A 14525-nucleotide genomic window follows, 5' to 3' on the forward strand; every position below is an offset into this window, starting at 1 on the left:
GTCGAGCCGGTGGTGCTGCGCTGCCCTCAAAAAAAGTAGGAACGACTTTCGCGCGCTAACCCAAGTGGGAAACCTCCGGCCCTCAGATTTGGCATCGCAGCCTCTCGCACGACGACGACATCAACAGGCAATTGCCGAGGCCGTGGGTCTCAGTCGCTCATCATGCCGTCCGCCAACTGTCTGCGGAGCCTGTCGCAGCTGTCTCTCGATGCGACCGCCCACGCGACCGCCGCCTCGCGCTTCCTGCACCCGCGCGTGGCCTGCTTCTCCACGTCCACCGCCCGCCATGCTAACAACACTTTGATGAAGAAGAAGGGCATGGTCGCGGCACCGAAGAAGGGTGTCAAGACACTCAACACCAAGAAGAGCAAAGGAGGCGGATCGGCGGACGCAGGCAAGCGGCCAGCACCCGGAGCACGAAAGGCACAGCGCAAGCGCATTGTGCTGAGCAACGACAACGCACTCGAGGTCTCTTCGCTGAAGGATTTGACCAAGGCAACCGTTTTTAGCGAGGCAAACGAGGGTCGTGTTGTCGGGCTCCCAGAGCCTGTCGTCGATGCGTTGCGGTCTGTGGACGCCTTCAAGGTTACCCAGGGCTGGAGCTTCTTCAGGAGACCAGCAGTCTTGATGAGAAAGGAGGCGATCCACCTCGCGAAGCTGTTTCAGGATGTAGAAGAGGCAGCCACTGGCAAGGACAAGAAGACTATCCGCCGGATAATCACCGGGCAGAGGATGGGTGGAAAGACCACGCTGCTGCTCCAGGGATTGAGCGTGGCCTTCTTGAGACAGTGGTTTGTCATCAATCTTCCAGAGTGTTAGTACGATCGTTTCTTAAGAGGGCGCTTCGCTGATGTTCCCCAGGCTATGATATCGTCAACGCTCACACTGAGTACGCGCCTCTGGAGGGCTCTGAACCCACGCAGTACACGCAGGATATGTACACTGCTACTCTCCTGTCACAGACTCTCAAAGCGAACGAGGCCTACTTTGAGCAGGCAAAGATTACACAGAAACACGACCTCAATGTTCCCCTACCCGCGAGCGGGAAACTTAAGGATCTGATTGCAGTTGGCATGGCCAATCCCGATGTAGCATGGCCAGTCTTCAAGGCGCTGTGGGCAGAACTCTCACAGCCTGGCCAGCCACAAATCCTCCTTGCTGCTGACGGACTGTCGCACATGATGCGAAACTCGGACTATCTGAACGCCGATGTGAAGCCTATCCACGCTCACGATCTGACCATCGTTCGCCACTTCGTCGATCACCTCTCTGGTGTCAAGCAACTACCCAACGGAGGTATTGTGCTCGCTGCAACCTCAAAGTCCAACGCACGCAGCTCGCCCGCAATGGACTTCCGCATCAAAGAAGCAGAAGCCATCAAGGCACAGACCAGCGTCCCGCAGTGGAACCCTTACACAAGCGTCGATAAGCGCACCATGGACGCCCTCAAGGACCTTGCGGACCCGAAGGCTGATCTTGATATCCTCGAGGTTGGTGGCGTGAGCAAAGAAGAGGCCAGGAGTATTATGGAATACTATGCGGAGAGTGGAATGCTGAAGCACCAGGTGAATGACGTTCTCGTCACCGAGAAGTGGAGCTTGGCAGGCATGGGTAACATTGGTGAATTGGAAAAGGCGAGTGTAAGAACTAGGCTATGAGAGCTGTGGTGTCGGAATAGCGTTGTACTATATGTTGGCATGTAGAACTTGTAGTATATACAGAGATCGCATGCACCGCCTCGCACGGTGGTCCGTTCAGCCATGTCTCTGGTCTAAGTTGACTAAACTCAAGGGCACCTTCAGCCCCACACACTGTCCCAGCGCACCCATCCAGATTAGAAGATAGTCATACGCAGTGATGTCTCGTCCACCTACACTGGCGTGCATGAGTTCTGCTGTTCGGCAGGGGTGGATGAAGAACGCTGGCTGGTTTGTGGCTGGATGGTCCTACACATCGGTCAGCTTAGATCTGTTTCTTGTTGGCAACAGAGAACACGAACGGTAACGGTGATTCCTCCGATGACACCTACGCTCTCAGTCTGCGCCCTGAAGCTAGGTGGTATTATATGAGAATATAGTGTTTCCATGGTGGGCGGGTAGCGGTGTTGGCTATCAGAAATGGTGAAGTACAGCACAGGAACTCGATACGAGACGGACAAGACGACATCATATTGAATGACAGCTCCAACGGGCGTTGCAGACTCGGCAATCTCATCGTCCTCTTCTTCGACCTCTATATCATCGGTGTCATCGCTGATATTTGAGACATCTGGACGCGTCCCCAGCGGTTTGGTGATTCTCAAGACAGTAGTCTCACTCTGAAGTACATTCTCCACTGCAGTCCACTCGTCCTGTCTGTGGGCTTGCAGCTCGAATTGCTTCAAGATTGCGCCGCATGCTTCCTCAAATTCCAAGTCGGTCAGCTGAGGAAACGATGCCAGGTGGTGACTGCAAGACTAGAGGAGCTCAGTGGGTCTGTCAGTCGCGAGGAGACAGCAGAGATACCATGGTTGAGGTCGGCACTGGCGCACACGATTTTCACATAGGGTCCAGTCTGTCCTATTGCCCAATGCATCCGAGACGACGCGTAGAAATCGTAGCAATCGGATGCGACGGAGAGGCGCCTGCGCGCTGTCAATCGTAGTCGCGTTCCGAGCAGTTGGCTTGATGGTCGTTTACGGACGCGCCGCGACAAGGATGCGGCGATCGCGGAGTTGCAACGCTCCCCCGGCGTGTTGAGTCTTGGCTGGCTCATCTGCCTGGAACGTCTCGAGGCATCCGCGTCCTAAGGTTAGCGGCACAGCCCTACTCATACTAGTCGTCTCCATTCAGAGCCATCATGCCCTCCACATTCAGCTGCACGACTATCTAAACGCGCCAGCACTGATCCCCCGTCGCCTCGACCGCAGCATACACACATAGTCTCCACCCGTCGCGATGCCTGCGCAGCCCGAGAAGAGTCAGCTCAAGCGAGGCCGTGTATGTTTCGCATCTTCTGTCTAGACCGAGATGAGACATATTTGCTGACATGTCAATTGATGTAGCCTTCCCAGGGCGAGCAAGTTGAGCCAAAAAGAGTCCGGGGCCAGCGTCAGCTCTCGCCCGGTGACCCGCACCGCAATATCAAGCAAGGGCAGCTGCCTTCGCCCATTACCCATAAGGAATCGACCGGAACCAGTGATGAGAACCACAAGGAAGGCACCGTCACGCCGCCTCCACAGAGCCAGGCCAAGTTCTCGCAAGCACGCAACGGACTATCCTCGCCCCCGACAGACAAGCAGTCAGACACGCAGGCCTTCACGCAACCTTCGCAGTTCGTCTACCCGCCGAAATCGCGATCATACGCAGTCGATGATGAGGAGGGCGAGCAGGTATGGGGCTACCTTGTGCCTCTCGACGATCAGTGCGGTGACGTCTTGGTATTGAGGCGGCGAGAAGCCTGCCCCGTCCCAGAGAACATCCTTAACCCAACGTCCGGTACAGAGAAGGCATCGAAGCACGAGTACACGCATCAGGAAGAGAAGTACGAGAAAGATAAAGCGGAAAAGGGCGTCACTGCTGGTGGATATCTCATCGGACGACATCGCGAGTGTGGTAAGTTTTTCTTGCTTCCTCTCGAGCATGATCAACACTGACTGGGCTCCAGATCGCCAATTGACATCGACTACCGTCTCCAACCGACATTGCCTTATCTTCGCGGAAAAGAAAGGTGGCGATATGGTCGCCGTGGTCGAAGATCTATCCGGCAACGGCACGTTCGTCAACGACTCGCTAGTTGGCCGGAATAAACGGAGGGAACTGAAGGAGGGTGACGAGCTCGCAATCCTGGAAGAGGCGCGGTTCGTCTTCAGATACCCCCTCACGCGTGCCACGCATCGGTTCCACCAACAATACCAAATCCAAGAGCAGCTCGGCAAGGGCCACTTTGCTTCCGTATATCTGTGTGTTGAGAAGTGCACCGGCATGCGACATGCAGTCAAGAAGTTCGAGAAGCGCACCGGCCCAGGGGAGAAATCCAAGGTCGAGGGTCTGCAGCAAGAGATCGCAGTGCTCATGGGGATTAGCCATCCAACTCTCCTATGTCTTAAGGATACATTTGACGAGGATGATGGTGTCTATCTCGTTCTTGAGCTTGCGACTGAGGGCGAGCTTTTCAACTGGATTGTCATGAAGCAGAAGTTGACAGAAGCTGAGTCACGAAAGGTCTTCATCCAGCTTTTCCAGGCCGTCAAGTATTTGGTATGCATGCCGCAACCTCACCTATGATATTTGCTGACAACTTGCTAGCATGAGCGCAACATTGTGCATCGCGACATCAAGCCAGAGAACATTCTCCTTACCGACAAAGAACTGCATGTCAAACTTGCTGACTTCGGTCTTGCCAAGATCATTGGCGAGGAGTCATTTACAACCACCCTGTGTGGTACTCCATCGTGTACGTTGCAGCTGTTCCTCTCGATCCCAAATTTTGCTAATATTCGATAGACGTTGCGCCTGAGATCTTAGAGAATTCCAACCACCGCCGTTACACACGAGCGGTTGATGTTTGGTCTCTAGGAGTCGTTCTATACATTTGCCTCTGTGGCTTTCCACCGTTCTCGGACGAGCTATACAGCCCAGAGAACCCCTACACATTATCCCAGCAGATCAAAATGGGTCGCTTCGACTACCCGTCGCCTTACTGGGACTCAGTGGGCGACCCAGCGTTGGATCTCATCGACCGCATGCTCACAGTAGACGTCGAATCACGAATCTCAATTGAAGAATGTCTCGAGCACCCCTGGACTACGCAAGGCGGCATTATCAACCCCAATGATAGTACAGATGGGTTGACAGGCGCCATTGCCAGTCTGGACTTTTCCAAGCGAAAGATCAAGCGCGAGCGAACTCTGCTCAGCACCATCAACGAGATCAAGGTCGCACGCGTCATTCAGACAGGAGAAGGTCAAGAGCCGTTGAAGGTGTATGAGAAGAATGGATCGCAGTACAAAGGCGATACCAAGATGCTGAAAGACAAGGATATCATAGAGGAGCCAAGACCAGCTGCGAAGCGGGACCCTCGAGAATTCATTGAGATGGGGGGCAACGGCGATCAAACGCTCTTTGACGATGCATGAGCATATGACAAGTCGCAGCAAGGCTTTGGCTACACCATCCCCAAACACATACTCTTTTCGGGGGTTTAATAATGGGCAAATGATTACAGACTCTCGAGATCTCATCAAACATCGAGCGTTTCTGACTCGGGGCGTCGGATCTTTCCTGCACACAACAGTCGATGCCAATTGTTGCATCGTTGGCAAATAAGGGCGGCATGGTGCATAGGATTGGTGTACGTTATCGGAGGCTGTGTTTCGCGTACTCAGGGCGTTCTGGTTGGCTGGCGTCACAACGGATGTAAAACTATGGGTCCGACTGAGCGGTCAAGACGGGTTTACAGCCGCATCGCGTGCGTCAAGCGGAGTAATGAAATGAGCTTTCGCTCAAGGAATAGCGAACATCCGGCGTCCGCTTTGAGATGCTCTTTGCAAATATTGTCGTCCGCCAATGACGTGACACTGTTTACGACGGGCGGTGGCGTGTGAGCGCGTGATCTTCGCCTTGATGGGCGAGCACAGATCCGCGGCTTGTCCCTGCCAAGCCAGCTCACCCCAGTTGCCGCAGGCGCGATCACTGATTGGCAAGAGCGGGCCTCGCGTTCTGGGAAATTTATGTAGAGCCGCGCCCCCCTACAATTGCAACACCGCTCTTTCACGGCTTCGCAGTCCTACGTCGCGCAGTATGGGTGTCCTCGCCGATATTTCTGGGCCGATCGCCAACTTCACGGCCAACTCGTCCACTCCTGTCACTGTAGCCACCGGTTTCGCAGCCTTTCTCGTCCTAGCCGTCGTCCTCAACGTTCTGCAGCAGTTGTTGCTCAAGAACCCCAATGAGCCGCCAGTCGTTTTCCACTTGTTCCCCGTGATTGGTAGCACAGTCACGTATGGCATGGACCCATACAAGTTCTTCTTCGCTCAGCGAGAGAAGGTATGTCGCCGCCCGGTGGCCATAGAGGCAATGCGCTGACTAGCATGACAGTACGGCGATGTGTTCACCTTCATTCTCCTCGGCCGCAAGATGACTGTTTGCCTCGATACCAAGGGCAACAACTTCATCCTCAACGGAAAGCTCAAGGACGTCAACGCCGAGGAGATCTACAGCCCCCTTACAACTCCCGTCTTCGGCAAGGATGTCGTCTACGACTGTCCCAACTCGAAGTTGATGGAGCAGAAGAAGGTGCGCATTCATGCAACCTTCAAACTGGGATAAGCTAACATAAATTACAGTTCGTCAAGTTCGGTCTTACCCAAGATGCGCTCCGTTCCTACGTTACCGTCATCACCGAAGAAACCGAGAACTTCATTAAGCGCCACAAGGTCTTTCAGGGCAAGAAGGGAACTTTCGACGTGACCAAGGTCATGGCTGAACTCACAATCTACACTGCTTCCCGCTCCCTTCAGGGTCAAGAGATCCGCAACTCTTTCGATTCCAAGTTCGCCGAGCTGTACCACGATCTCGACATGGGTTTCTCACCCGTCAACTTCATGCTTTCCTGGGCACCTCTTCCCCACAACCGTGCGCGTGATAACGCACGTGAGACTATGATCAAGCTGTACTCGGACATCGTTCGCAGGCGCAGGAACGGTCAGGCAGAGAGGAAAGAGGGTGAGCACGATATGATCTGGCATTTGTTGGATTGCAAGTACAAGGATGGCACACAGATCCCCGAACACGAGATCGCTGGTATCATGATTGCTCTCCTCATGGCTGGTCAGCACTCTTCGTCTTCCACCATTGCCTGGATCCTTCTACGTCTGGCCCAAAACCCTGGACTCGTGGAGGAACTTCTTGCTGAGCAGATATCTGCTTTTGGACCGGAACTCCCAGCCCTCACTTACGAAGACCTCCCGAAGCTGTCTCTGCACGCTCAGGTTGTCAAGGAAACTCTCCGAATTCACGCCCCCATCCACTCCATCATGCGCAAGGTCAAGCAGCCTCTTGTCGCAGATGGTACCAACTACGTCATTCCTACCTCGCATACACTCATGTCTTCGCCTGGATTCTCCGCACAGCTCGACTCTCACTTCGTCAACCCCCAGGTTTGGGACCCTCACCGCTGGGACGCGAACCAGCACAACTACGAAGAGCCCGAGGCCAGTGCTGAGGACACCATCGACTACGGTTGGGGTGTCATCTCCAAGGGCACCAACTCGCCATACTTGCCCTTCGGCGCCGGACGTCATAGGTGTATTGGTGAGCAGTTCGCGTACCTGCAGCTTCAGACGATTCTCGTCGCTTTTGTCCGAGAGTTCAAGCTCAGGAACGTGGGCGGCAGCAAGGAGATTGTTGGCACCGATTACTCGAGTCTTTTCTCCCGGCCGTTGGCTCCTGGCACTGTTGAGTGGGAGAGGAGAAATTAAGCATCGCATGCTGTACATGCACGTGATGGAATGAGCAACTGCTTAATGAGCGTTACGAAGTTAATAGCGAGTTCGCTTCTATGCACACAAGCAGGCGCGGGACCTGGTGTGTTAGACTTTGGATATAGAGTCGTTCATAATATGTATGTATCACGACTAGTAATTGAATACTTCGAAAGCCACTTGTAGCTTGCATTTCAAGCAGAGTAAGAAATCGGTGTACAACTGTTTGGCCTGGCCAGATCATTGCCGAGGAGATGTTCGATGACGAAAGCGGACCGGCGGAGACATAACCGCACCACAGTCAACGAAGAACCATAAGAATAAAACAACGACATACACATGCAGTTCATCCTATTCAGACAGAGCCGTACTCCATTATTTGCCGCGATATTGTCCAAAGGTTCAATAAAACAATAAACAACAAGCAGGTACATTACAGTTAGTTCAGCAAGAAAGAGACGGACAATGGATGCAATTCAGAGACTGAAGACCGATTACCCGTGGATCCAAACTCCCCTCGTAATAGGAGCGCCCATGCGCCTCATCGCCCTCGCAGACCTCGCCGTCGCCATCTCCCAAGCAGGTACACGTGACCCCCTCCAGCACCCCTCCCACACCTAATCCGCCCACTCGTCCCCAGCACGCACCACTAACCCCGCACAGGCGGCATCGGCTTCATCGGCGCCGGCACAGACGTCTCAGACCTGGACTCCTACCTCTCTCACGCCACCCAGCTGCTCGCCCCCGCCCCCCTCGCGTCCCGCAGCGCCACGCTGCCTGTCGGCGTGGGCTTCATCAACTGGGGCGCCGACCTGGCGCGCGCGCTACCCGTCGTCGCAAAGCACCAGCCCGCGGCGGTGTGGTTCTTCGCGCCGTCGAGCATTGCGGCGCTGGAGGAATGGACGCGCAAGTTCAGGGCCGCGAGTCCGCACTCGAGGATCTGGGTGCAGGTTGGGAGTGTGCGGGAAGCGAGCGAGGTGGTGAGTGCGGTGCGCCCGGATGTGCTGGTCGTGCAGGGTACGGATGCAGGGGGTCACGGGTTGGCGCAGGGCGCGGGGCTGATGTCGCTGCTGCCGGAGGTTAGTGATGCGGTGGCGGCTCAGGGAGAGGAGGCGCCGGTGTTGGTAGCAGCGGGGGGTATTGTGGAGGGTAGGGGTGCTGCGGCAGCTCTGATGCTGGGCGCAAGTGGGGTGGTTATGGGTACGCGGTTTTTGGCGGCGAGTGAGGCTAATATCGCGAAGGGCTATCAGGATGAGGTTCTTCGCGCGAGGGATGGAGGGCAGTCGACGGTGAGGACGAAGGTGTGGGATAATGCGCGCGGTACGACGGGATGGGCGGGGACGCACAATGGGAGGGGAATCGTTAACAAGACGTACACAGATGCCATGAGTGGCATGGAGGAAAGTGAAAATAAGAAGCTGTATGAGGCGGATATGAAGAGAGGAGACGAAGGGTGGGGGGTCGAAGCAAGGTTGTGTACTTATGCAGGAAGTGCCGTAGGTTTAGTGCGAGAGGTCAAGGGTGCGGGTGAGATTGTGAAGGAGGTCAGAGACGCTTTGAGGAGACTGATAGAAGGTGCTTCGTTCAGAGTGTAGTATTGAACGAAAATCATTCTTGAAGTCCTCCTGGTGTGATCCATGGCACTGCAGGTATTAAGTGGATAGACGATTGCATGACATAAAGAAAGCTAAACGCGGATCATCACTTACTGCCTCGAATCAAAGCCTTCTTATGTGTTTCACGTATCTTGAAATAGGTTGATATATATGTATCCACGACTTGACACCTTTGTAATCTCAGCGAGCAGCAGACATAATACGGTGAAGCCCTCCTCGGTGTGACTCGGAACTTGACACGTCGGCTGCTGCCCATCCACCACCTTTTTCGCATCTTGCAGAAGAGAAGTATGGGATCTAGCGCTCATTTCCTGATACTGTTCAAACAGTAGAAACCTCAGACACTGATCTCATGGTGGACTCTGATTCTGTCAAAGTCATCCTTGACGAAATGCTCATGACTGAGGGCGCTCTGGAAGAAGTGGCAATGTGCTGCTGCTCATACGCCTGTCTTGTTCCTTCCATTGGTTCGGCTTCATCATCTGTTTCGCAACTCATACTGGCAGCCTCAGTCTCAAGTGCAGTCATACGATTGACGAACTCCTTTTGCAACTCCTTGAGCCATGCAGTAAGCACTTCGCCTTCTAGCACACCCTTCTGTGCTTGCACAAGGTGCTCCTTGAGATTCAGGATGAGCTTGCGTCGCTTCTCCCTAAGCACAATCTCAGAGTTTTTCTTCTTGCGAAGCATGTGGCGCTCGAGCTTCTGCGAAACAGCCGCCGCATGATCCACCAAACCTGGTGGAAGCGGTACGACTCGAGCGAGGGCCAAACCATAATGTGACTCCTTAACAGCGCCTTCAGAGATTCTGTACAGCATAGTCATGCTTTGCTCGTTTTCTAGGTTGACGGCTAGATGGAGGTTGAGTACACCAGCACGCTCATGCATGATTGTGGCAAGGTCTTTGAAGTGAGTTGCAAACCAAACAAGGGCTTTGCTAGAAACGAGAGCTTCCGCGATGGCCAAGGCAATAGCCAACCCATCTCGAGTACTCGTGCCGCGACCGAGCTCATCGATAATGGCCATGCTGCGGCTGTCTATGTTGCGTAGGATGAATGCAATCTCTCTCATCTCGGCTGCAAAGGTCGACACATTCGTCTCAATGCTATCGTCCATGCCCAGGCGGGCGAAGAGCTGGTGCAAGATTGGGAATGATGCATACGATGCAGGTACGCTGGGCCTTGTTAACAGATGTACAGCAGCAAGGTGAGTCAGACTATCTTACAAACTGCCAATTTGAGCCATGATAGACATCAAGGCGATGGTGCGAATGTAAGTACTCTTTCCACTCATGTTGCAGCCAGTAATGATCTGGAAACGAGTCTGCTGCGTGGCGTAGACATCGTTTGGGACGAACTTGCTGGGCATGATCTTTTCTTTGATTGGATGCCTCCCGGACTTGATCGCAAGGGTATCGGTGAGTTGCGGTTTGGTATAGTCGTTCACGGTTACGAGTTGTGAGAAAGCTGCGATCATGTCTAACAATCCGACAGCCTCGCAAATCTTGAACATGACTGACATGTGGCCGCGGACAGCCTCAATGAGAGCGTCTACGGTCTGGTCACCTGCGAGAATGTAAGCATGTAAGCAATGGCATCTCCACGGCGGACGCACTCATCAGTACGACTTCGTGATGCGACATATTGATCTGCAACAGTCAGTGAACAATATGGAACCCCTAAAAAAGCGCCCAGTGCACCTTTTGATTGCGCTTCATCAGCTCTAAGGTTTGGCATTCGAAATTGTTTTTTCGGCGTACAACGTTTGTGAACACTGGTGGAAGTGCCCTACCGTCGAGTTCGGTCGCAGGTATCTTGATGTAGAACTGACGCGCATTCTCATACTTCAGGTCGAGCTGGATTTCGTACTCCTCTGACAACTTTTAGCATCGCAGTCCGAGATTGTCAACTCAACACTGACGGCCAAGCTCAGTACAGTGTTGGTACGCATCCTCTGATGCCTCCTTGTAGGTGGTTCTTGCAACATCAAGCAAGCCGTTGACGCCAGATTTGACGGCGTATGTACGTTGATTCCGCAGCTCAAGCGGCTGCTTTGCGTACGTCGTGTCTTCGTTAATTACTTCGTCGATCAAGTCCCGAACTGGAGAAATGTTCTCAGGCGCGCAAAGCTACACCAGTTAGTCGAGGAAGGGGGTAAGAGCTATGATCTTTCACCTCTCGGATGTGATTTAGCATGCTTGATCTTGCCCCGGTAAGGGCTTCGTATACTGGATTGACAGATGAAACGAACTGTTTCAGCATGATGACTTGATTTATGGAAAGTTCAGTCGTTTGTAGCGTCGGCTTGATAGGCTTGACGATGAGCTGCAAGTGTCAGACACTCAAATCGCTTCCTTCGTTCGTGGCTTACAGCAGTCAGGATCCTATCAGCATCCAGAAAATTCTTCAGGGCTATCGCAAGTCAGAAGCACGAAGCAATACTGGATAAGAAGCAGCAGACCAGATCGTGTAGCAAAGAACATCTCTTCCTTAGTTGTCAGCTCCTCAACCGCAAGGTATCTAGTGTTCAGTACGTCAGCATCTGTGAGTGGTTGTAGGATGTTGTTCCGTAAGAGGCGTGCTCCCATTGCCGTCAAGGTTTCATTGAGGAGTCCAAAGAGACAGTCCTTCGACTTTGGGTTTTGTAGATTCTGCACGAGCTCAAGAGAGTGGATGGTGGACACATCAATCATCATAGATCCTTCTGATGGCTCATATCTCATTCTCAGCGAATGGTACGAGAAATGTGCTTTCAGTCCGAGCTCGATATACTTGAGTGCCTGTAGAAGTCTCAGCTCGTGATCTAGTCAACTAGACAACCACCCACAGCCGCAATGCAGCATATAGCGTAGTAGTTGCCCTGGACTGAGATCTTGATAGCTTCGACATCCTCCCTGAAGGCCAAGGTCTGAATGTACTCGTAACCCGTAGAGTCAATCCAGTAGCGGCGGTCAAGTAAGGTGATTTTGCTGCCGATATCTTCAAGGTTCTCTTCGATGATGGAGAAGAGCTTTGACTTGGGACTGGAAGCTGAGCCGACGATGAGGATTTCTGATGGGCCATACACTTTCAGTTTGTGGACGGTCCGAACGTAGGTTTGACTGTCGTTTATCTGACAAAGAACTGCCTCTGCAAGGTCAAGGTTGACGAACGCTAACCCGACTGTAGGCGAGATACCACGAGATTCAGCAATAGCGCAAACGACATGCTGGTTCTCTACCCTAGCAATCGTCGAGACACCTGTCCTAGGTCGAGCAGTCGAGGGTCTGCCAGTACCTGGTTGGGTCCTAGGACGTGAGGTCGTTGTAGTATTGTAGCCACCACCATAGGCGTAGGAAGTGGAAGCTGAGGTGAGAGAGGTGGAAGGCCTCGAGGGACGAACCATGTTGGTTAGTGCTACGAGTTTAGTCGCTGATCAAGTTCAGATGTCGTGTTCTTCGTCATATGAACATTCACTCTGCATACATCTGATGTGTGGAGAGGCGTTGATGGCTAGGGGAAAGAGCAAGCGCGTCGTTAGCGCGATCCATGATTATCGATAACGAAAAAAGTGCAGACGCGGTGGGGTGCACCTTCCAGCGACCTTTGAAAGAAAACATTGCATCTCCTTCCTTAGATCTACGCCAAAGACTGCCTCGCTTTCGAAATGGCGACACAATATCCACCTCCCTCCAAACGCCAGAAGCGGGCGCAGGCCGAGTTCACGCGCGAGCAGCAAGAAATCGACACAACAATCCCAGACGGCTCCGTTCGAGTACGTTTTGTCGACCAGGCCACAGGCGAGAGTGACAGTCTACCTGTCCTTACCGTATCCCTGTCGCAAGCGACCACCAAGAACCTCGAGATCCTTCTCAACAACCTCAAAGACCAAGCCGACGATCAAGTACCGTACCGATTCTTTCACGATGAGGCTACAGAAGCGCTTGGAGACAAAGAAGATCTGTACAACGCATTGGTGAAGTCAGGCAAGGCCTCAGCAGAAACTGAGATAGTGCTGCAATATGCGCCACAGGCTGTGTTCAGGGTAAAGGCCGTGTCAAGATGCGCAGCGGCGGTTTCTGGACACGGAGACAACATCTTAGCGGTGCAATTTTCGCCGAAGAACTCAGGGCGCATGGCTAGCGGGAGCGGAGACAAGACAGTTCGAGTATGGGATTGTGACACCGGTACACCTGTACACACGATGAAGGGCCACACGCGATGGGTGCTTGCTGTGAGCTACTCACCTGACGGCTCATTGTTGGCATCTGGAGGCTACGACAACGAGGTCCGGATATGGGATCCCGAGACAGGAAAGCAGATTGGCGGTGCGCTGAAAGGCCACACCAATTTCATTACATCGCTATGCTGGGAGCCGTACCATCTACAAGAGCCAGGGCGGCCAAGAGTAGCATCATCGTCAAAGGATGGTACGGTCAGGGTGTGGGACGCAGTTGGTGGCAAGATTGACTATGCATTGTCAGGTCACAAGGGCAGCGTAACGTGCGTCAAATGGGGTGGCACGGGACGCATATATACTTCTTCCCACGACAAGACAATCAAAGTCTGGAACGCCGCAACTGGCTCGCTGATCAGCACCCTGTCAGGCCATGCACATTGGGTAAACCATCTGGCTCTATCCACGGATTTCGTCCTGCGCACTGCGTACCACGACCACACAAGGGCCGTGCCATCTACACAGGAAGAAAAGGTCGCGAAGGCGAAAGCACGCTTCGAGAAGGCGGCCACTGTTAATGGCGAGATTGTTGAGCGACTTGCGACAGCTTCGGAAGACTGCACTCTGATCTTGTGGACTCCTCTGACTAGCCCGAAGCCAGTCAATCGAATGACTGGACACCAAAAGCAAATCAACCAGGTCGTCTTCTCGCCAGATGGTCAGCTTCTGGCATCTGCAGCATGGGATAACCACGTCAAGCTTTGGTCCGCTAGGGACGGCAAGTTCCTTAACACTTTGAGAGCACACGTGGGTCCTGTGTACATGGCAAGTTTTTCCGCAGACAGCAGACTGCTTGCCAGTTGTAGCAAAGACACGACGCTGAAGGTCTGGGACATGCGAACAGCAAAACTGAAGGAGGATCTTCCGGGCCACAAAGACCAGGTCTTCGCGCTGGATTGGAGCCCAGACGGCGACAAAGTAGGCAGTGGAGGAGCGGACAAGCAGGTCAGAATATGGAGGAGCTGAAGAGTCGATGATAAACTTGTAGATCGCCAGGGAATTTGTTAGTTTTGCGGATACCCAAACCTTCGAAAATCTGGGGTTAGAAATGCGGCTCTGCTCGGGGGCTAAGGCATGCGGTCCGCTTGCCTGCGTCAACGGTCACGAACAAAGAATCATAGTGTGATAGAAAAGCTTCCCTGCAACAAGATTGTGTTTCGATGCAGCTGTGAAAGTTGACGGCTGTTCGTATCGAGAGCTACCCTGCAGTGTGCCCACTGCCCAGCCACTTG

The 14525-nt window shown here is 53.3% G+C and overlaps 7 protein-coding genes across 7 annotated transcripts; 5 read left to right on the top strand and 2 right to left on the bottom strand.

Annotated features, from left to right (window-relative positions):
* Window positions 1-2: 2 nt before the first annotated feature.
* Window positions 3-1716, top strand: C7974DRAFT_369241 (mitochondrial ribosomal death-associated protein 3-domain-containing protein). Its single transcript, XM_046139935.1, has 2 exons — window positions 3-814; window positions 862-1716. The coding sequence occupies exons 1-2, from the start codon at window positions 163-165 to the stop codon at window positions 1656-1658; spliced, it is 1449 nt and encodes a 482-aa protein (XP_045991346.1). The 5' UTR covers window positions 3-162; the 3' UTR covers window positions 1659-1716.
* C7974DRAFT_405656 (uncharacterized protein) lies at window positions 1717-2679 on the bottom strand. The gene is made up of 3 exons (XM_046143067.1): window positions 2505-2679; window positions 2000-2455; window positions 1717-1946 (listed from the first exon to the last, which is right to left on the bottom strand). Exons 1-3 carry the CDS (start codon window positions 2505-2507, stop codon window positions 1755-1757), a joined length of 651 nt encoding a protein of 216 aa, XP_045991347.1. The 5' UTR covers window positions 2508-2679; the 3' UTR covers window positions 1717-1754.
* A 257-nt stretch (window positions 2680-2936) lies between these two features.
* On the top strand, window positions 2937-5116 carry C7974DRAFT_418429 (kinase-like domain-containing protein; the record flags this gene model as incomplete). The annotated part of the gene is made up of 5 exons (XM_046144158.1): window positions 2937-2978; window positions 3044-3593; window positions 3646-4238; window positions 4287-4434; window positions 4485-5116. The coding sequence occupies 5 exons, from the start codon at window positions 2937-2939 to the stop codon at window positions 5114-5116; spliced, it is 1965 nt and encodes a 654-aa protein (XP_045991348.1).
* A 664-nt stretch (window positions 5117-5780) lies between these two features.
* C7974DRAFT_322479 (cytochrome P450 14a-demethylase) lies at window positions 5781-7459 on the top strand (the record flags this gene model as incomplete). The annotated part of the gene is made up of 3 exons (XM_046138862.1): window positions 5781-6026; window positions 6078-6275; window positions 6326-7459. The coding sequence occupies 3 exons, from the start codon at window positions 5781-5783 to the stop codon at window positions 7457-7459; spliced, it is 1578 nt and encodes a 525-aa protein (XP_045991349.1).
* Window positions 7460-7817: 358 nt separating this feature from the next.
* On the top strand, window positions 7818-9195 carry C7974DRAFT_78695 (2-nitropropane dioxygenase). The gene is made up of 2 exons (XM_046147278.1): window positions 7818-8045; window positions 8126-9195. The coding sequence occupies exons 1-2, from the start codon at window positions 7928-7930 to the stop codon at window positions 9055-9057; spliced, it is 1050 nt and encodes a 349-aa protein (XP_045991350.1). The 5' UTR covers window positions 7818-7927; the 3' UTR covers window positions 9058-9195.
* Window positions 9196-9218: 23 nt separating this feature from the next.
* Window positions 9219-12462, bottom strand: C7974DRAFT_369254 (DNA mismatch repair protein MutS; the record flags this gene model as incomplete). The annotated part of the gene is made up of 9 exons (XM_046139936.1): window positions 9219-10252; window positions 10304-10643; window positions 10693-10726; window positions 10778-10950; window positions 10999-11206; window positions 11253-11402; window positions 11449-11489; window positions 11539-11857; window positions 11905-12462. The coding sequence occupies 9 exons, from the start codon at window positions 12460-12462 to the stop codon at window positions 9400-9402; spliced, it is 2676 nt and encodes an 891-aa protein (XP_045991351.1). The 3' UTR covers window positions 9219-9399.
* A 70-nt stretch (window positions 12463-12532) lies between these two features.
* On the top strand, window positions 12533-14441 carry C7974DRAFT_405661 (WD40-repeat-containing domain protein). Its single transcript, XM_046143068.1, has one exon. It carries the CDS (start codon window positions 12724-12726, stop codon window positions 14257-14259), a length of 1536 nt encoding a protein of 511 aa, XP_045991352.1. The 5' UTR covers window positions 12533-12723; the 3' UTR covers window positions 14260-14441.
* The last annotated feature ends 84 nt before the right edge of the window (window positions 14442-14525 follow it).

Source organism: Boeremia exigua, assembly GCF_020726555.1.
Source record: "Boeremia exigua strain MPI-SDFR-AT-0100 chromosome Unknown C7974scaffold_15, whole genome shotgun sequence".
Taxonomy (NCBI): domain Eukaryota; kingdom Fungi; phylum Ascomycota; class Dothideomycetes; order Pleosporales; family Didymellaceae; genus Boeremia; species Boeremia exigua.